The sequence below is a fragment of the Notechis scutatus genome, chromosome 13, assembly GCF_049901735.1.
Source record: "Notechis scutatus isolate UNSWTSFEM ecotype Mainland chromosome 13, rNotScu1.2, whole genome shotgun sequence".
Taxonomy (NCBI): Eukaryota; Metazoa; Chordata; class Lepidosauria; order Squamata; family Elapidae; genus Notechis; species Notechis scutatus.
This window is the reverse complement of record NC_142021.1, coordinates 13,474,400-13,494,399: the sequence shown is the minus strand read 5'-3', so window position 1 is coordinate 13,494,399 and position 20,000 is coordinate 13,474,400. Positions and strand designations below refer to the sequence as shown.

Sequence of the window (20,000 nt, the reverse complement as noted above, 5' to 3'; positions counted from 1 at the left end):
TACACAGGTGAGGCAAGGATTTTGATCCCTAATTGAGCAGAGCAGCATGGCAGCAAAAAAAGACACGGAATTTCAAATCACGGAAACTACCGGTAATAGTTCCATTACAACCAAAAATCTGGTCATAAGTCGAAGCACCTACATGACTAGAAGTACTCTTATGACTTTGTTTGCAGCAGTCGTTACATGAACCATCCATTTGAATGCCAGAAATCAGCAAAACAAAAAGAAAAAACCTAGCGACAAGAAGTGACCACAGATTGCCCACGAAATGCTGCAAACGGGGATAAGGCTCACCTGAATGACATGCGATCACATGACTGCAGGGGGCTTCGAGGCACGATCATTTACAATGGCTGGGGGGTTATAAGCACCTGCTCTGTGGCCCTCATAACGTTGAATGGTTGTTAAGCAACCAGCTATAAGTCAGGGATTACTTGCATTGATCAGACATCACTCTAGTAGGGTAGGGTAGAATAGAAGAATGGAATAGAGTGGAAAATATGGAATGAAATGGGATGGAATAATGAATAGAATAGAACAGAATAGCTGGAAGGGACCTTGGAGGTCTTCTAGTCCAGCCCCTTGCTCAAGCAGGAGAATCTATAGCATCTCAGACAAGTGACTGTCCAGTCTCCTCTTAAAAACCTCCAGTGAGGGAGCCCCAACGATTTCTGGAGGCCACTTCTGTTCCACTGGCTGATTGTCCTCACTGTTAAGAAGTTTCTCCCTAATGCCAGGTTGCTTCTCTCCTGGGTTAGTTTCCATCCCTTGTTTCTTGTCCTGCCCTCTGATGCTTTGGAGAATAATTGGACCCCCCTCCTCTTTGTGGCAGCCCTTCAAATACCGGAAGACTGCTATCATGTCATCCCAATTCTTTTTTTCTCTAAACTAGCCATGCCCAAATCCTGCAGCCGTTCTTTGTATGTTTTAATCTCCAGGCCCTTGATCATCTTAGTATCAACATCTTTTTTGTAGTAGGGTGACCAAAAGGTACTGGAAGGGCACCCTTCCAAAACATGAAAAAGCTTCACCAAGCAAATTTTGTGGAGCACAAATTACGGAATAATGGGTTTAAGTTAGCAAGAGGCAGGTTGCAGCAGAGTGGGGAGGTGGCAGGAAAGCTTTTTCCTTCCAGAAAAAGCCATTTGACAGAGAATTCAGCCTCAGAGGGGAATCTCAACATCTGGACGTGAACAGCTGTTTGTCCTGGATGTCTCCAACTGCATTCCTGATCTGGGAGGCCTACAGCAATTAAAATCCCCCCCCCCAATTGAGGCCATGTTGCCTTACGAACAGCTCACCTGAGAAGGGAACCTCTACTGCCGCTTTATTGAGGAGGGGGAGTCTTCAGCCAGAGAGAAGGGGGTCTTTCCTGTGGCTGATGTAAGAGCTGGGTCATTACAGACATTACAGGCTTCGGGGGGGGGGGTTACGGGGAGCTCCCCTCCAGCATAAAGTGTTTGGCACAGAGAGAGGAGCCCTCCTAGGCATGCAGGGGAAAGTCGAGGCCTGGGAGCATCTGCCCACAGGTGTGCCAGCTTGGGGTGGTCCATGCATTCATGCCATACAAGCCCTGGTGAAGAAATTCCTGCTGGTGTCCTCAGTTGGCTGAGAGGACAATCCCACCAGCAACTCCCTCACTTCACCGACCTTCCATCCCAGGGCAGAGAGCCAGCTAAGCCTGGGCTTTTGAAGGACGTTCCAGCTGCATGCAACGCAGCAAGGTTTCCCTGCTTTCTCAGCTGGCCAGGAGGACACACTCTTGTTCCTTTTCACTGATGGGTTGGCCTCCTCTTTTCTTTTCATTTATTGTGAATAAATCTGTTCCAGCCATCCCAAAGCTGGACTGTGCCTTCTTCTCAAATCCCACGCACCCCCCAAAAGACCCATGGAGAAAAGTTTGTCTGCTGCCTTCACTCATCCTGACAACCTATCTAGATATCTGGCATTTCGCACTACCGTGAGTGGCTTTATTGTATTTCATTCAAAATGTACTTTATACATCAGTTTCCATCCTATCAGATTTCAAGGCAGGGCACTGCATGAAATGGGATATGATACGGTTGACAAAACAACCAGAACCATCACAGGAGATGCAAAGGAAGGCACAGACTTCAATCATGAGCAAATTTCAACTGAATGCAACCAGGATTTTTAATTCCAGGTAGGCCTCCACATTGTTACACTCAGTTAAATCGGACATCTCCAAGGTGGGATTCTCTGAACCACAATTGCTATGGCCCACGGGATTCTATTCTCCCCATGTTCACAGATTGGATAGGCCACAGTCCTGGTGCCATTTTGTTCATATATTTTTCTGCCAGCTGAATGCAAAAGACACTGCCCTTCCCTCACAATATAGGGTTTTTTTTAAAAAAAAAAAAAAACACTTGAAACTAACAGAATTTCCTGAAGCAAAAGTGTTTCTATTCTAGCATATTTATTCAATTTATGATCCAGGGAGCATGGACCCGAGGAAGAATGATTTTATATGCTGGATAAGTACCACCCAGAGCACCAAAAACATTTGAAATGATTTAGGGGAAAACCCAAAAAGTACATTTAAGTAGACCAATCTTGCTCCAGGTTCCCTGGCCACTGGCCAAGAGGTTTTGGGAAGGCTGCATATGGGCAGAAGGACTAAAATCATGCAAAATCATAGTAACAGCCTTGAAATTAAAAGGCAGTAGAGAAGCCCCCTTACAGATCCATGGACTCTATATAAGTGGTATGAATGCATCAAACACTGTGGGGGATTAAGCTCAGGTGGGCCTGTTTATGCCCCCAATCCCCGAAAGGTCTCAAGAACATGCCACCAAAATTCAGCAGCAAACTGACAACAGCCACAATGGGGATAGTCAGTGCCATTAAATGAAGCAGGTCTATTTCATCCTTAACCCCCCCAGAAAATTTGTAATATGGTCCTAAACTTGGTGCCCTTCCTTCCTGGGGGACCTGAATTACTGTTGCAGGACATCAGTTGAGTGCTGTCTTCCTGTTTCAACCCCAACCAAGCCATCATGCTACCATAACGGTGTAGCAGCAAATAGACAGTTTTCCATTCTGGCTTTGCAAACCAGAAGTGGCAGCTTCAATTTGCACATCACACTTACTCAAGGATTTCCCATTCAGCAGGTTGGCATGCCTGGCACAAGGCTCCTTCTGGGGAAGAGCCCTCTGGGTGGAGTCTGGTAAGCCTTGATGCCTGAGCCCATGTCCTTAAACCTTTAGTGAACTTTCTTCTAAAAATTATTTCCCAAATGCAGAAGACCAGACAATCATTCCAGAGGCAAATGGGATCTCCCTAAAGTTGGAAAATGGGACTTCAGCAGACCCAAAAGAAGTTACTAGATTTTTATTTGTAATGTGACAGGAAAGGAAATGGTGAAATACAAATAATTGTCACATTTATATTGTGTCCATTTACATTTTAGTTCATGGGAATGAAATGAAAAGAACCTTCTCACTGTTTTCTGGCACCCTGGGCCAACAACAGGTGCATTTTCTTTGTGTCTTGTTAACAAGAACAATTTATCCTACGACCCCACTTACTTTCATAATTTCCCTGACAGCAATAAAACTATTGTTTTTACCCCAAAACTCCCTCTAATGCACGCACTCTTAATCTTGCCACAAACATTGCAAGGACTTTGTCCAAGCAGTTGTCAGGAGTTAAAACACACACACACACACACACACACTTTGTCCCAAAAAAAATCCTGACAGCCATGGGTGGGTGGGGGAGGGTTTCCATGGAGGAAATGCTGCTACTGCCCCATTATTCTTATCAGGAGAGCATTTGGTGACCTTCCTCCTACCTAGCATCCAGCTTCCTTTCCTTGCAATGCAGCGCCCCAAATTTCCTACAACGCTCATAAGAAGCCCAAGATTGGCTCTTTGCAACAAGCAATCTCCCCCACCTCCACCCACCCCCGGCTACTTCCTGGATGCTGGCTGACCAGGGTATCCCCACTCCAAGCTTTCAGGGCTCAGGTGAGGCCAGCCAGGCCCTGCTCCTGGGCCAGGTGATAAGAAACGGAAGAGAAATAAATTCTGGGCATGTTGTCTTTCTTTCTTTCCAGCAGACCTTGGTGCAAGTGTGCAAGGTGTGCTGTGTTGCGATTGTATGCAAAGTGCCACCCTCAACCACCCTCTAGTTTATTGGCTGACCCTACATGGAGGGAGCGGAGAAAGCCTGATCAGACCATCAGAGGGAGTCCTGGGGGCAGGTGTGGGGGCTTCTCTGGCAGGTGTGGGGGATTCTCTGGGTCTGTGTTTGGCCGCCCTCCCTCTGGCTCTGCAACTTCCGTTCGCTCTCACAACTGGCAGGGCCCCGTTCCAGCGGCCTGAAGGCAAGATCCAAAATATCTTTTATTGGAATGTGTGTGGGTTTTTTTTCCCCCTGATTCCAAGCTTTATTGGAACGCCTTTTGAGATCAACATACTTGAAAATATAACCCCCTCCATAAGCAATGGTCCTGTGTACATTTTAAGGGGAATATAATAAGAGAGGATAAAATTATTCGTGTCCCCTTTTTAGCATGCCCCAATGAGCTCTATTATATATGCATGTTGCTTCCTACAGATAATCACCTTTCTCTTTAAAAAGAAGCTAATTATAACTTCAGTGCTGTCCAATTTGAGCAGTCTTTGTATCCACTCATTATACCGCTAATTAATTTTCTGGGAGAAAAATAATTTAATTTTTTTTTTTAAAAAAAAATGGCAATTCTTTTCCTGTGGAAAAATACAAGAATGAAGGATTTTCTGCCCCACTTCATGGGGATTCCCTCAGGCTCCCACTGAGTTTCTGCCCAAGAAAGTCTGAATTTCTGAATTTCAGCTTTTGAATTCAGGACTCCCTAAACCTCACACGTATTGTTTTAATATTTTGCTCTCTCCCTTGGGGCCTGTGTGGCCCCTCAGAGGATAAAAGGGGGCCCGGGCCTGACAGCGTTACAACCTTGGGCAGAGGCTAGGAAGAGTAAAAAAGCATATTTGGGCTTTGATGCGTTTCAGGGATAGGCACATCCTGGGACAATTCTAATTGTGACTGCTGGGCAGTGTTTCTCAATCGTGGCAACTTGAAGATGTGTGGGCTTCAACTCCCAGAATTCCCCAGCCACCAAAGACTTCTGGGAACTGAAGTCTACACATATCCCAGTTGCCAAGGTTGACAAACACTGGTCTAAAGGCAGGTACCTTCTTTCATTCTTGGTGGCATGTCCCGAAGTGAAAAAATATTGGAAAATAATACAAATGTGGTTAGAGGAGTTAATTGGTTAACTGGTTAGAGGAGTTAATTGGAAGCAAAATTGATTTTGTCCCGGAATTATTTCTTCTAGGAATAATAAAAAGAAATTACAATAGAAAGATAAAGTATCTTATGATACATGTATTAACAGCAGCAAGAATTTCCTATGCACAGTATTGGAAGAAACACTCCACACCACCTGAAGGTTTAATAATTAAAAAAGTCTTCGAGTGCGTGGAAATGGATAAATTAACCATGGAATTAAAAGGGAAAGTAGATACAGAATACTATGCAACATGGGAAACATGGTATATCTGGACTGACAACAGAAATAAGAAAATGTAAATAATGTATATAATAGATATAGATGGTATGGAAATAGTATGTATAGAAAGTATCAGATAGGATACATAAACGTATACAAAATGTTGCAGTACTGTTTATTAAGTAATGGTAATATGTATAAAGGAAAAAACCCAATAAAGCATTGGAAAAATAATAATAATGATAAAGGCTGGATTTCGGGACGGTGTGCTCCTTTGCCCAATGAACCTGAGCACAGGGGGGAATCCAGAGGCTTGGAATCTGGCCTGCTCTTTTCCTGACATCCCAGCTTTCCAGAGGCAGGTTTGTATTGGAATAGGTAGGAGCACCCAAATTTCTACAAATTCTCACCTGCAGTCTGACAAAGCCCCCTCCTCCCAGTTCATAAATAATCCCCCTTTATGGAGACCCTCCAAAGGTGACTCTCTTGATTTGCATTCTCTTTTATCTGATTTTTGGATAAGCCTCCCATCCCCAGTGCCATCCTACGGTTCTTTCTGTCCAGTTAACGGAGAAACATATACGAGTTTTTTAATCTTTTTTTCTAACCACAATCCTGTGATGTAGGTGGGTCTGAGAGACAGCCGCTTGACCATAGCCAGTGGGTGAAGGAAGACTTGAACCCGGATCTCCTCAATCACAAATGTGAAGTAGGGGACAGAGGATAAGAAGCTGCATTGGCATCAGAATACAGAATAGCAGAGATGGAAGGGACCTTGAGAGGTCTTGTAGTCCAACCCTCCCACCTCAGGCAGGAGATCCTGTACCTTTGCTGGTTTCTTAAAGACCTCCAGTGTTGGAGCACTTACAACTTCTGGAGACAAATGATTCATTGTTTTCACTGTTAGGAAATCCCTCCTTAATGGCAGGTTGCTCCTCTCCTTGATTAGTTTCCATCCTTTGCTTCTTGTCCTGCCCTTCTGGTGCCTTGGAGCCCCTCAAATATTGCAAGATTGCTATTACGTCCTTCTTGTCATTAAACTAGAAATACCCAATTCCTGCAACCGTTCTTCATGTTTTAGCCTACAGCCCGCTAATCATCTTCCTCATTCTTCTCTGTACTCTTTGCAGAGTCTCAACCGTGTTTTTTTTAATATTCTGGTCACCAAAACGGGATGCAATATTCTAAGCGTGGTCTTACCAAGGCATTACAAAGGAGTACTAATACTTCGTGTGAACTTAAAACTATCCTTCTGTTGACGCAACCTGGGACTGCCTCAAGAAATGCAGATTCTGGTTCCCACCCATCCCCACCACAGAAGCTCCTTAGGGCTTTGCGCAGTTTTCTCTCTCGCAGCCTAGCCTACCTTGCAGGGCTGTTGTGATGAGAACAAATAGGAGAAGGGAGCACTAGAGATATGGTGCCTTCGAGCTTCTATGCAAAAGGCAGGACCAACAAACCAACACCATAACGTCCCTCTTGCTATTTTTATTAAGGAACCAACCCAGCCAATCATGGCCTGGAGTCTGCATAACCAAATTTAAAGGGAACTGGCCAGATTCCCAGCCTGGGGAAGGCTGGGAGCCCCTGCAAAGAGACCCTCCCCTCCCTCCCGACTGGACTCGCCTGCCATGCTGGGCTGAAGAGCAGAACTCAGCCAACACCTTCCATGTTTGGTGAACCAGGCCATCACATTGGCCCATTAGAGGCTTTATTCAGGGGTGGGATTCTACCTGGTTGGACCAATTCTAGAGAATCAGCTGTTACGATTCTGCTCAGTTTGGAGAACTGGCAAATTGAGCCACTGGCTGTCCCTCCTTCCCGCCCACTCACTCCTTACCTGGGATGCGAGCCATCAAACTTGCCTGCATAAATTGCTATTTTTCCTTCCCCCCCCACCCCGGCCATCAGCGGTTCTGCTGTGCTGGGAGATTTAGATTAACTAGAAAGCAGGAAATCGTTGGATTTCTTGCTTTCTAGCTAATCTAAAAGCAGAGCTGAACCTTCCTCAGGACAGAAGCTTCTATTTTTCAGTGCAGACTCAGGCAGCAGATTGCAGAAAGGTAGATCTCTGAGTGAATGTATGATTCTGTGAGCAACTCAATCTGCCTGCCTGCTTTGCCGGATTTTGGGTAAAAGTTGCTTTTTTAATAAAAAAAAAATTCAATATTTACATAAATAATTATAATATTTACATACAAGCCACGCCCAGCCTGTCACATGACCACCCAAGCCATGACCAGTCAGCAAGCTACACTCACCCAGTCACATGATCACCAAGCCACACCCACAGAACCGATTGTTAAGACATTTGAATCCCACCCCTGGCTTTGTTGATTTGGGCGCAACATCTTGTAGGAAAACAGCTGGTCTGTTTGGTTAACCCAGGTAAAGAGTTTGGTGTGTTGTGGGAACTCATCCAATAAGAACATTGTTTTCCAAAGAACAGACAGGGATTCAGAGTCAGTGCCTGCCTCGATGGCCCGTCTGCCTGCATCCTTCTGACAACCACATTTCCCTTCCAGTCCTGCAAATGGAAGTCCAGCGGCTTTACCAGAAGAGATTGGGGGGGGGGACGAGAAAAATCCTTTGGCACATAGAGGAATTACTGAGTCTGTCATATGAACCTCTATAACTTTCTGCAACCCAACAGGACAGGCACGGACTTCAGAGAGTAATTAGGACTGCACAAAAAACAATTACTACCAACCTGCCTTCCATGGAGGACCTGTAAAATGCACGAGTCAAAAAGAGGGTTGTGAAAATACTTAAAGACCCCTTACATCATAGGCATAAACTGTTTCAACTCCTTTCCTCAAAACGATGCTATAGAGCCCTGCACACCAGAACAATTAGACACAAGGGGAGTTTTTCCCTAAACGCCATCACTCTGCTAAACAAATAATTCCCTCAACACTGTCCAACTATTTACAAAGTCTGCACTACTATCACTATTAATCTTCTCATCACTCCTTATCACCCATCCCCTCCCACTTGTGACTGTGTGACTGTAACTTTGTCGCTTGTATACTTACGATTTATATGGAATGTTTCCTAGTATGATTTGATTGCTTATTGAACTCGATGACTATTATTAAGTGTTGTACCTGATGATTCTTGACCAATGTATCTTTTCTTTTATGTACACTGGGAGCATTTGCACCAAGACAAATTCCTTTTGTGTCCAGTCACACTTGCCCAATAAAGAATTCTATTCTATTTCTATTTCTATTCTATTCCATTTACAACAAAACATTCAGAAGGAATGTCCAAGCCTCCCCTCATTTTCTTTCTTTGCCAACACAGATACGAGCACCATCCACAATCTGGTGCCCTTCAGGAGCATGGCAGATTTTGCAATGTGTCAACCCCAAACATCTGGAGGCCACCTGCTTGGAGAGAGTGGGCTTGTACCCCAAAAGTGGCAGGGCAAGGAAAAGTTAGGGGTAGCAGGATGCCGAAGGGGCACGTGACGCCGCTTGGTTACTGCCAGGTACCAAATAAATGGAAAAGAAAATGAAATGAAGCCCATACAGGTAGCCCTTAATTTACGACCCTAATAGAGCCCAGAGTTATGGCCATAAGTCATTGCAGTCATTAAGTGGGTCACCGTGTGACCACACCTGATTTTTATGGTCTTTCTCGCAGCAGTCGTTATGGGGGTCTGTTTTATCCAGTGGGTGTGTTTTGCTGGAAACCAAAAGAAAATATGGAAAATCACGGTCACCTGACCACAGGTTACAAAAACACCTGTAAAGGTGAGCCAGGTACTGAGCACCCAAAAGGCTATTGTGGAGCAAGGGAGTTGGTTCCGAATCAGAAATTCTGAATCGGGTTGTAAGTCTCCTTTTTGGCAGGTCCAACATAACTTCAAAAGGTTGTTAAGTGACCAATAGTTAAGTCAAGGACTACTTGTATCAAAACACATGCAAGGCAGCCTCGCAATGGAATGAGCTTTTTTCAATGCAATTTATAAATGCCACTCCCCCTCCCAGAAGATTCTTAAGTCCAGAATCTAAAACTGCCTAAGGGCATCCCCATCCTCCCCTCCACAAAACAGAGGGAGAGTGACTAAAGTCAACTGTAAAATTGGGAGGGATCCTTGAGGTCACCTAGACCAATCCCATGCTCACTGCAAGAATCCAAATTAAAACATTCCCTTGGAGTAGGGGTCTCCAACCATGACGACTTTAAGCCTGGAGGACTTCAACTCCCAGAATTCCCCAGCCAGAAACTTTAAGCCTGGAGGGCTTCAACTCCCAGAATTCCCCAGCCAGAAACTTTAAGCCTGGAGGACTTCAACTCCCAGAATTCCCCAGCTAAGGTTGGAGACCCCCGCCATAGACGGCTGCTAGTAAAGAAATGTGGAGCTGACTTTGGGGAAGGAAGGGAAAAAGAAACCCCAAATAACCTCACCCTGATTTTTTGTTTGGCACAAGAGCCGATAGGGAGAAATGTTAGGTTTCCAGATCGCATCGTCGTGTCGGGATCTATAAGTATAAAATGGCATTGCTGGCCCACCTTGAGGGGCTGATAGGAACCTCTGCTCCCCAAGGCCCTTTGGCTTTGAAACCAACTGCACAGTTGAAAGCAGTGGTGTTTTTTTTTACTGACGTTCAGTCCAAATCTGCCTCCTTGTTGATTGGCAGCCATTATTCTGCCTCCTGCACTCTGGAATGATAGAGAAGAAGCCACATCACGCTTCGGACCAAACCGGCATTTATCACATACACTTTTAGTCCAGCCTTCCTTGACTCATCGACAGCAGGGCTCCCCAACCCCAGGCTGCGTTCCACTACCGGGCCTTGGGTTGTTCGGAACCGGGCTGCTGAAGTGGCCTAGAATAGAATAGAGCTGGAAGGGACCTTGGAGGTCTTCTAGTCCACCCCCCTGCTGAAGCAGGAGAACCGATACCATTTCAGATAACTGACTGTCCAGCCTCTTCTTAAAAACCTCCAGCAATGGAGCACCCATGAACCCTGGAGGCCAGCTGTTCCACTGGTTCATTGTCCTCACTGTCACGAATTTATTTCCAGGTTGCTTCTCTCTTTGGTTAGTTTCCATCTGTTGCTTCTTGTCCTGCCTTCAGGTGCTTTGGAAAATATTTTGACACACACACCCCTCTTTGTGGCAGCCCTTCAAATACTGGAAGACTGCTATCATGTCTCCCCCTAATTCTCCTTTTCTCTAGACTAGCCAAACCCAAATCCTGCAGCCTTTCTTCGTGTGTTTTAGTCTCCAGGCCTTTGATCACCTTAGTTGCTCTTCTCTGCACTTTTTCCAAAGTCTCAACATCTCTTTTTGTGGTAGAGCACGTGCACGTATATCCCCAGCTGTGTCAGCAGCAGCGTGCGAACACACTCCATTTGTGTGCTTGCCCACTACTCAGACAGAACCATTCCCTCTCCACCCACCCCTTTTCCCAGCCCCCCAGCTGGTCTGCAAAACTGGCAAGGTTGGGGAACTCTAGAGTGACTGGGACAACTGAGGCAGCCTGTAAATTGGAGAGACCAAACGGAATGGCCTAAGCCTTCACTTCCCCAGACAGCATGGCCATCAGGCTCCTTTCTACATTACGAACTACTCTGCACAGGGAGTCTCCTCAATATACGGCCACAACTGGCACCATGACTTCTGTTGCTAAGCAGTGAGGTTGTTAAGTGAGCAGCGCACAATTCTAGGACCTTTTTTGCTGCAGTCGTTAATCATGCAATTGTGAAGCAAATCTGCCCGCCCCAGTTGACTTTGTCAGAAGCCACCTGGGAAGGTGTCTATGGAGATTCTCAGTCCTCCAGGTCATGGTTGTCCCAAAGGTGCTTTTTTCAAGAGGCCACTGGACTTTCTGATTTTTCTTTGAAGGCGTTTTGCTTCTCACCCAAAAAGCTTCTTTAGAGCCGAAGAAACTTCTTGCATGAGAAGCGAAACATCTTCAGAGGAAAAAAAACCAGGAAATTCCAGTTATGCCTCTTGAAAAAAAAGCACTTTTGGGACCTGGGAAGGTGATCAATTACAATCCTCTGACTCCGGAATTCTGCCACCCTCAAAAAGTCGTGCCAGTTAACCGAGCACCGGTATTCTGATCACATGACTGCAGGAAAGCTGCGATAGTTGTAAATACGAAGCCCAGGCATGAATTAATAAATTACTTTCTTCAGCACCATCGTAACTTAGAACGGTTGCAAGTCGAAGACTATCTGCATTGGCTGTGGATGTGGAGGTTGTGCCTCCACGAGATCACACAACGCTTCCTCTCCAGGATTTTGCTCCAACCCATCGCCACGAGGCTAAAGCCCACCACTTGCACCGCACTGGAGGGGCCGGCGTCACACTGAACCAGACCCAAAGTTCACCATCCCTGCACCCACAATTCACAACTCTTGGATTGTGCATCACTACATACAACAGGCTTTGGAGTTGAGAATGTGGAGCCCCCTCCCCAGAGCAACACTGTAGAAGAGAACACGCTGGCAGATTCCTGGTGAAGCCTGGATCCAAATTGCTCCATCCTGAACCTGAAGGGGCCACTCTGCCCCCGCACCGTCCCCAGCCTGGGAAGAAAAACAAACACCTCCGACTACTCCAGTCTCCGCAGCCTTTGAAATGTTACAGTCCAGCCAAGGTATCTATTTAAACTTACCTTTCCATAAACAAAGCGCAGCCTGCAGTTATCTCCTTTACAAATGAAGGAGTGTTCACAAAAGAGCCCGTTCTTTTGCCCTCTCCAGGGGAGGGAATCGGAACCAGCCCTCCAGCCCCCGCAGACTTTCACCCCATCGCCAAAGCCAGCAGACGGAAACATGTCTGAATGCAACATAACAAGTGGAACAGGGAGGCAACATGTCCGTTCCTGCTCTCGATACACCAGTTCCCTACAGGTTCAGTTCCTCTGTTCAGCTCAGTGTTCCAGCTGGAGAAAACTGCACGTGTGAACGAACCAACGTTGGCTGATAAGGGCATTTCAGTTGGCCCAGTCAAAGGTCAAGCACCGAAGTGATAAAGTAGAAATGATTCCTGCCTAAAACTTTACAAGGCCAGTACAGCACGGTGTGGCACTGTGCGGTCTTTCCAATCCCGGGGAGACCCAAACAGGCCACAGCCCCCCCCCCCAGGTATTCTGCCAGCAAAGGCAGCACTTTTTTCAAGTTTAGCAAAAGTTGTTCATAACCCGTGGAAGGAAAGGAGCTCTGTACAACAGAAAGCCAAGGAAAATGGTTTCATTTTACGAGAGAAAAGACCTGGAAGGTCCAAGTGGAAGGCAGAAGGTCCAAGCGTTCTTTGGGGACTCCGATCCAGGAGGCGCGTGGAAGTCCTCCCTGGCTAAATGGCACCAACGTCTCCGGTTTGAGCAAGCCCTTCTTTGGGGTCGCCTCCAAAGTGGGACCTTGCCTAGACGATGGCAGGCAGACTCCTGCTGCCCAGGTGCCAGCTGCACCTCACAAACTGTGTCGCCAGGCTGTGCAGAGGGGCTTCTTGTAACACAGCCGGACTATTTATCAGGCAGGCCTTGAAATGGTGCTTCTCCTGGTGCGAGGTAATGGGCATTTTGTGTTCCTGGCTTTCCTGGGCCTTGAAGGGGTCAGCAAAGCAGCCCTCAGGTGCCTACCTTCCTCTTCCGATTGGCAGGTAAATAAACAAACCAGGAAGGATCCCGAAAGGCTTCCTTGGCGAGGGGAAGGTCTGAGGTGCCATTAAAAGGGGCAAAGGACACACAGAGACCGCTTCTCCCAACACTCGAGCCAAAGAGGGAACTTTTTCCGGATACTCCCAGCAGATTCTGCCCCATAAGAAATCAGCCTTGCTACAGCAGGTAGCAGAGAGATGCCCTATAGTCCCTCTGCATCAGCCCCCCCCACAAGTCCAGAGGGGACAGAACGGGGAGGAGGAGGAGGAGAAGGCGGGAAATGGTTTAAGCACCAAACAAAGGGAAAGAGGCTCTTCTGGGCCCAGGTTTTGCCTTGGCCACCACTTGCTTCCTCCCTCCACCCAGCCCGCCAGCCAGACACATCGGGGACTGCCATGGCAGCCCACTCCCCTCACCTTCTGTCTCACCCTTTGAGACCCCTTCTGTTCTGCTTGGGTCCGCTCAGCCCTTCCCCCCACCTGCTCCGCCTTGCAAGGAGGCCCCCAGCCCTCTTTTCAAAGGCCGGGAGGAGAGAGCAGCCGAGAAGAATAGGCAGCAGCAGCGACTTTCCTCGGAGGGGTCCCTGAGATGAGGCCAGCTGCAGAGGCCCCCATCCACACACCCCAAACAGACCCCCTTTGCCAACAGCCACAATAAGACTTTCCTTTGCCCCACAGCGAAGTCCAGAGGAGGGGAATGCCTCCTCCCCCCCCCCACTTTGCTGGAAAAACCGCCCCAAAGGGCCAGGGGCATCGCAAGGACAATCTAGAGGTTGCTTGCTGATGCCAACTGCACAGCTTGAGAAGTTGTAAATAAATTAAACTGAGAAGCTGAATTTTAATCAAAGAAAGGGCCTAACTTTTAGGATAGTGTTTTTGTTGCGCTCAGGTTTATTCGACGCCAGAATCACAAGGTCCTGGATTCATACAGATCGGGCACTGGAGAGAATGATCTACTTTCTTACCACCCGCTCAAGGAAACATTATTTGCTTTGGTTGTTTCTCTACTTTAGAGAAGAAATTGGATTTAAGCAGAAACGGACGGGGGAGGGGACTGTAACCGGGCATCGGCCCCACCAAAAGAGGGGCTCTCCTTCTTTTTATGAGAATCATGCAAGATAATTTTTCGGAGTATTGTTCCTTAATAGCCATTCGCTGCAGAGAAAACATGTCAAAAACAAACATTGTTCCCTTTTCTAACCCAAGCCTTGAACCTAGAGATTTCAACCAGAGCAAAGTGTCTAAAAGTATTCACAAGAAATGGCCACTCACTCCGTGCAGAGGAAGGCAACACACCTACACAATATTACACCGAGGATGAGTACACACATCATGCCACTAAGCCACTGAGATTTGCAAACCATACTTAATGTTGGATTAACTTGTGCTTGCTCGACAATTGTCATTCAAACCAATCTGGTTTCATGGAATCATGATCCCAGTTATACACACCTATTCACACAACTGAGTTACACAGAAGAACACAAAACATATTAGTCTACAAATTAATCAAGGAAGGAATACACTTATGGCCTCTTTGGAGAGGTGGGCTGAAATCCCTACTCAGCCACCTTAGTACTAGTAGTATTTTTATTTACCATAGGCTTATTACTAAGCATAAGTACCAGGAATAAAACAACAGAGGATACAATAAAATATTGAAATCATTTATAACCTCATAACCTCACACCAAAAAGCCTCCAAAATAAAGGTCCGTGAGATGTAACCACTAAACTTCCAGGTCTTCTTAGACACGGGTTAAGATTGAGGTGTTTTAGGATTCTGAGGTGGCAAATTACAAGTTGTGATTCCAAATACAATTTGGCATGAGTGGAGTTGGACTTGATTTTTCAGGCACCTTGACTCTTAAAACCACCAGAAGGGCTGAATTGGGCCCTGTTATTAATACCCAGGATATGCATCCTGCTCCTGGCCCCCCTAAAACCCACCCCACTGCTGCTCGGGCAGATTAAGCTTAGCTGCCTTTGTCACCTCCTGAGAATAAGGATTCTGTCTGCTAAACCTGCAAATAGGCTTGAGGGGAGAATGGAGAGACGGAGGACACCCAGAAAACCTTTCGTAAGGGGACGGTTTGTTACCTTCCGAGGGATGGAAAGCTGGCAGATTTTCACATTCCTCCCTCTCACTTTCCTCTCTCCTGACCCAAAGAGGTGCAAAAGAATGCCAACAGGCAGCCCAGGCAGCCCATGGCCAACCTGGAGAGGATGATGGGTGGGATATCCCCATATTGCTGGCATGGGGTGTCTGGGGAAGGCTGGAACAGGTAGACTGCACCTTCGCAGGTGGGAGTAAAACGGGGATACGAAATGCTGAATGAGAAGCTTTATTGGGATGGTAAGAGGCAGTCTAACCAGCCAGCCAAGTCCCCAGAACATCTGGTGGCCCCCCCAACATTGGAAACAGATTCTGAGAAGTCCATTGGCACAACAGCCGCCCCTGGATCTGAGCCCAGGATGTGCTGGAGAAGACCACTTTCTGTGGAGCAGATCAAGATGCATCTCCTCTCCGGGGAAAAGTCCCTTTCCCTCCCTTTGGGGTTACATGGGGGGGGGGGGAGAAAGGAGGCATTGGAAGTACCTCTGTTTGGGTGCCCAAGGGGAAGGCCTGCAGGTCACTCTTGGTGGCTGCAAAGGGACAGTATCCCCCAAACAGAGCTCAGACAGCATCTCCCCTGTGTCCCCAGGCATTTCTACCCCTCCTCAAACGGAAGGCCTCACCCTGGTCCCAGAGCCTCTCAGCCACCTTCAAGGGAGCCTGGCCCCATAACCAAGCAGGTCCCCATCCTTTGACACCAGTCCAGCCACCTGTGGGGGGCCCATTGTGATTGCAACCATCCTGAAAGCAGGGGAGACTACAACTCCCAGGATTCTTAGTTAGGATGGGAACCGAAAGGTGCCAAATCTTCTGCAAACCAGCCAGACTTGGCTCAAAAAGACACTCCGTTGGAACTTCGCTCTGGCAAACAAGAGAAAGTTTTTGCCTCCGGTACCTTCCTCGTGGATTGCAGAGCCCAGTGGCAGAGTAAAGGCCGGACACCACGGGGGATGCTTCCCGCACACAAAGCGCCCCGGCCAGAGAGAAGCCACTCACCGTTTTGGAGTCCAGCTCGTGCCTGGATTGGGCCAGCACCTTGTCCACCCCGGCCTGGTCCATGAACGTGACGAACCCGAAGCCCCTGCGCGGGATGCAGGGCCGGAAGGGAGGCAGCCGAGAAAGGGAGAAACTCGGTTAGGAGGAGGAGGGGGGGCGGCAGCAGGCGCCTCCCGCCCGCCTGCCCGCGGAGGGCCGGGAGCGGCCCAAGGCACACCGGGGAGCCTCACCTGGATCGCTTGGTCAGCGGGTCCCTCATGACCAGGCACTCCTTCACCTCGCCGAACTGGCTGAAGTACTCCCGCAAGCCTTCTGCAAGCACACAAGGCCACCCGTGGGGCTCCCAGGCGGAAACGGCCGGCCGGCTCTTCGGGGCGATGCCCGCCGACTCGGGGCAGCAGCGGGGAGGGGCGGGGGGAGCCCTCCCGGCCCGCGGGAGCCTTTCCGGAGCAGCGCTTCCCCGCCCTCCCGGCTCGGCCCCGCCATCTCCGCCTTCCCGAGCCCGGGCCAGCAGCCGGCGTGGGGGCGGGCGGGCCGGCTTCCCCCGCAGCCGCCCACAAAGCCCGCCAAGCCCCGGGGCCGGTCCGCAGCCCCTTCCCGTGCGGGCGGCGGGAGGGAGGGAGGGTTCGGGGGAGGAGCTGCGAAGTTTGGGGCGGCAGGTGCCGCCGCCGGACGACACCCGCACCCGGGACCCCCTCCCCGCACGCCCGCGCCGCTCACCTTGCGTGGTTTGCCAGCTCAGTCCCCCGATGAACATTTTGCTAGCGAGGGAAGAAAGAGAGCCGAGTGAGGCGGGCGCCGGCCGAGGGGAGCACCGGGGAGCCGCGAGTCGTGGCCGGGGACGCCCTGCTCCGGGACCGGGCAGGGCCGGGGACGCCGCGCACGGAGCCTCGGGAAGGCGCCGCCGAAGCCGAGCCCCGGAACTCCGGCGAGGGGGCGCGGCTCCGGGGCGCCGGGCGGGGAGCGCGGGAGGCGGCCGGGGCGCCCCGAGATGCGGCGGGGGCGGGCTACCAGCCCAGCCTGCCGGCCAAGAAGGAGGCGCTGCCGGCGGCGTCGCGCGGGCGAGCGAAGCGGCTAGGAGCGCGGCGCGAGTATCGGCCATGTTGGCGGCTCCCCCGGCCAGTCGGCCGGGCGCTTCCCCAGCCACGAGCTCCCAGGCATCGCGGGAGGCGGGGACGCCGGCGGCTCCCCGAGCGGCGGGCGGGCGGGCGGGCGAGGGAGCGCGCGGCGGAGGCCGGCCGGGCCGAGTACCAGGGATCGTGAGGAGAGTCCGGAGAGGCGAGGCCGGGCTGGCTGGCTTCGGTCTCCATTCGGGCTACTTCTCCCGGCGAGGACCAGCGCCACACTCCCGGGGCAGCTGAGCGCTGGAAAAGGGGCCGGACGGCCAGGCCATGCTGCCCCCTCCCCGACCCCTCTCAGCCGGGCGGGGAGGGGAAGGGAGGGACGGGCCCGGCGGGGACAACCTGCCCGACTCCTCCCACCCCCGGCAGGCGGGTGGCCGGCGTGAGCATAAAAGCCGGCCCGCCGGCGAGCGCGCAGAAGGTGGCTGCGCCCGGGCGAGGCGGGTGGCGTGGCGCGCGAGGCGGCCATGCACGCGGGGTCGCGGCCAGCCGGCTCCTTGTCTGCCCGCCGGCTACTCGCTCGCCACGCCGGGTCCCCCACCCCTTCCCAGTCACCCACGCGGGAGAAGCTCCGGTTCCCGGGTGCGCCGGGAGACAAAGGCTCCCGCCGAGGGATTCGCCTCGCCGCCTCCTCTGGGAAGCGGCGCCGGCCGGAGCGCGCCGGGCCGAACTGGGCCGGGCCTGGCGCCAATTCGGGCTGTGCCAGCTGCGATGCCGGGCGAAGCGCGGCCAGCAGGCCGCCGCCTCCCCGCTTTGTTCTCTACCTGCGGGACGAGGCCTCCATGGTCAAGGGCGGCGGGAGGGGGGCTCCCTGCTCTTCCCGGGCCTGCCCGGTACTTCATTACTGTTGCTCGCTGGAACTGTGGAGCGGGGGGCGAGGGAGGAGCCCGGGCGGCGAAGAGTTAAAGCCCATCCAGCCGGCAACAAGGACCAGCATGTGACTCGGCGAGCGCGGCCTGGAGGGCTCCGTGGGAAGGAGAAGGGCAGGAGGCAGGCCCGGCCCCGCCGCCCCCTCCTCAGCCCGACCCCATCCCGAGGCTTTGCTCCGAGAGGCCTGCGCCGCGCGATCCATGCCCGGCATCTGGCTCGAAGCCAGGCGTCGCACCGGCCGGTGGAGCCCGCCTGCAAGGATGCCGGGGTGAAGGGCTGGCGGGCGAGCTGCCGCGAATGGCGCATGTGGGAGTCGGCCACAGACCTCCGATGTGGGCCGGTCCCCCTTGAGACCAAGAAGCCGGGAGATCCAGAGTGGGGGCTTCTGCACATGTGGTGCAGGGACCGAGATCAGAGGAGCTCCGCTGGCCACGGCCTTGGGAGGCCAAAGGCCCAAAGCCTGACCTGGTTAGCGTGTGGGGCTTTCCCTGGGCCCCAAGGCAGAGAAGGAGCCCCCCCCCACTTTTTCCTGCTTTCCCTTTTCCCACATGGGCCAGTCTAGGAAGGAGGAAGAGGGAGGCCGCCAGGGGTCTTTGCCTTCTGGCCTCCGATTTTGAACATGGCCCAGAGCACAAGAGCAGCGGCACGGGAGGGTGGCCTATTGAACAGCCCCCTCTTCCTACAAATCCACTCTCCCCATGCCCTGAGCCCCTAACCCTTGGATTGTCCCCCTCCAATGCCACAGTGGCAAGCTTGAGTTGGTTCCAGGCCAATCTGAGCGCATCAAGTGACTGATAAGCTACCATTGCTGGATTCACACATCGCTCTAAGCCCAAGTCCCAGTGGCCGACTTAACAGGCCACCCTCAGCTGAAGCAAGCAACCCTGCCAAAGGGTTGCCCAAAGGATGCCCCTCCTGGCCTTCCATCACTGGTCCGACCCCCTAAAGGCAGCACACTGAGCCTGTATCCAAGGGGCATCACTTCCACCCAGGCCTAGATCCTGGCAGAGGTGGCATCTTGTCTTTGTGGCACCTTCAGGGCCAGTAGGGCCACGCAGCCTTAGTCAGACAGGCGGGAGTGCTCCTTTTTCCATTCAGACAGGCAGAATCCTTCAAGAGAGAATTCTTCAACTGATTCAGGACGTCACAGCACTTCCACCTGCCCTCCCTCAAATTTCCAAGCCTCAGAAAAACATGTTGGAATTGAAAGCTACAACTTGTCCACAAGCACAGTGCTCGTGCGCACACACACACACACACACGTTGCTTAGCCTTGATCCACCTGCCTTGGCCAATACAGGGAAGTTCACAGCCCTGATGGGTTGTACGTTATAAGCTAGGAATGGTAACATTTCCATCTTTGGGAACTGCAGCCTGAGTCCAGGGTGTCCTGGGGTGTGTGTGCTTTGCATCACTTCCCACACACTTCAACGTGCTGGGGAGTCCCCACTTTTTGAGGGAAAGGGCCTTCTTGACACCCAAGTTCAAGGACACGCCTTCTTGACACACCTGGTTCAAACTTGGGCCACCCTGTTTTACAATATGGTGTTCTCATTACCAGTCTGGATTATGCAGAAAATTTTTGCTAAAGAGCCTTTGCTGCCAGGAGTGACCTACTTAGTAAAAACATAAAAACATTTTCCAGAAAGTTGTGCAAAGAAGGATTAGAATAGCTGGGTAAGATTTCAAAATCCTTCCTAGATTGGAATAAGGTTCCTTCTTGATGGCAGAGCTATTTCTGGGCACCAACAGGCCT

General features: G+C 50.8%; 1 protein-coding gene across 4 annotated transcripts in view; it reads right to left on the bottom strand.

Annotated features, from left to right (window-relative positions):
- Positions 1-17,741, bottom strand: part of MSI1 (musashi RNA binding protein 1) — a 59,801-nt gene extending 42,060 nt beyond the window's left edge. For 2 of the 4 annotated variants that reach the window (XM_087943086.1, XM_087943087.1), the window contains exons 1-4: positions 17,505-17,730; positions 16,974-17,014; positions 16,484-16,565; positions 16,254-16,338 (exon numbers count right to left, since the gene is read on the bottom strand). In XM_087943086.1, coding sequence (XP_087799212.1) covers positions 16,254-16,338; positions 16,484-16,565; positions 16,974-17,014; positions 17,505-17,563 — 267 coding nt within the window. In that variant the 5' untranslated portion in view covers positions 17,564-17,730. Of the gene's footprint in view, positions 1-16,253; positions 16,339-16,483; positions 16,566-16,973; positions 17,015-17,504 lie in introns of all 4 variants that reach the window. The other 2 variants (XM_026689358.2, XM_026689357.2) reach the window with 2 other exon arrangements.
- Between the last annotated feature and the right edge of the window lie 2,259 nt (positions 17,742-20,000).